Genomic DNA, 893 nt, shown 5'->3' on the forward strand with positions numbered 1-893 from the left:
TAACAAAGATGAGAACTAAACGACGAATTGTTCTTACCGGAACACCTTTACAAAATAATCTAAAAGAATGTAAGTAATTTCAAATATTTTAATTTTTTTTTATTTCTAAAGCTGATTTCAAAATCAACATACTCGTAGCTAGTGATGTTTGTATACATTCATATGTATGTACGCGCTGAGCCTTTTCCAAGAGCAATCCACTGGAAAGTCTGCATCAATGCAAAATACAAAATTTCGCTAATTACTTGGGAAATTGGGAAATAACTTTAATCGGCAACGTAAAAAATAAACGTTGCGAAATAACTCTTATGGGCAACGTAAATAATAATATTCGTTGTGCAATAACAGTTATTGGCAACGTAAAAAATAAACGTTGGGAAATAACTATTATCGGCAACGGAAAACATATTTCTCATCTAATAACTGTTATGAAACAACGTTTTCGTTAAATTTCAGAATTCGGGCAACGTTTTCAATTTGTAAATTCGAGATAACAGTTATTTTTGGTCCCTGGTATATACATCACTTTCCGATAGGGCTTCTAGTTTCTGACAAATTAATTAATCATTCCAGCTTTTTTTATTTTTTTATGAAAAACTGAAAAAGAATCAAACTTTAACAGACGAAATATTTAAAAAAATTTTGCATTTGTACTATAGCCTGTTCTGTTACAAACAAAAAAAAAAAAAAATTACTGATGAAGAAAATCGATGGATAAATACGAGATACGAGTGGTCAAATAAAAATGCGCAAAGATTTTGTATATGAAATACGAGCAGTAAAGCGTGTTATGCGGGTGTACGTGGCGTATGAGTAACACGCTTTAATGCTCGTATTTCATACACAAAATCTTTGCGCATTTTCCTTTGACCACTCATATTTCGTATTTATCC

At 31.0% G+C, this 893-nt stretch overlaps 1 protein-coding gene across 1 annotated transcript in view; it reads left to right on the plus strand.

Moving 5' to 3' along the window:
- The first annotated feature begins 6 nt into the window (after positions 1 to 6).
- The window catches only part of XNP (ATRX chromatin remodeler XNP), an 11,610-nt gene continuing 10,723 nt past the window's right edge, over positions 7 to 893 (plus strand). The window contains exon 1 of the mRNA XM_017616092.1: positions 7 to 69. Within this exon, the coding sequence (XP_017471581.1) occupies positions 9 to 69 (61 nt within the window). The 5' untranslated portion in view covers positions 7 to 8. The remainder of the gene's footprint in view (positions 70 to 893) is intronic.

Source organism: Rhagoletis zephyria, unplaced genomic scaffold (assembly GCF_001687245.7).
Source record: "Rhagoletis zephyria isolate East Lansing unplaced genomic scaffold, Rhagoletis_zephyria_1.1 Rzeph_scaffold_01149, whole genome shotgun sequence".
Classification (NCBI taxonomy): Eukaryota; Metazoa; Arthropoda; class Insecta; order Diptera; family Tephritidae; genus Rhagoletis; species Rhagoletis zephyria.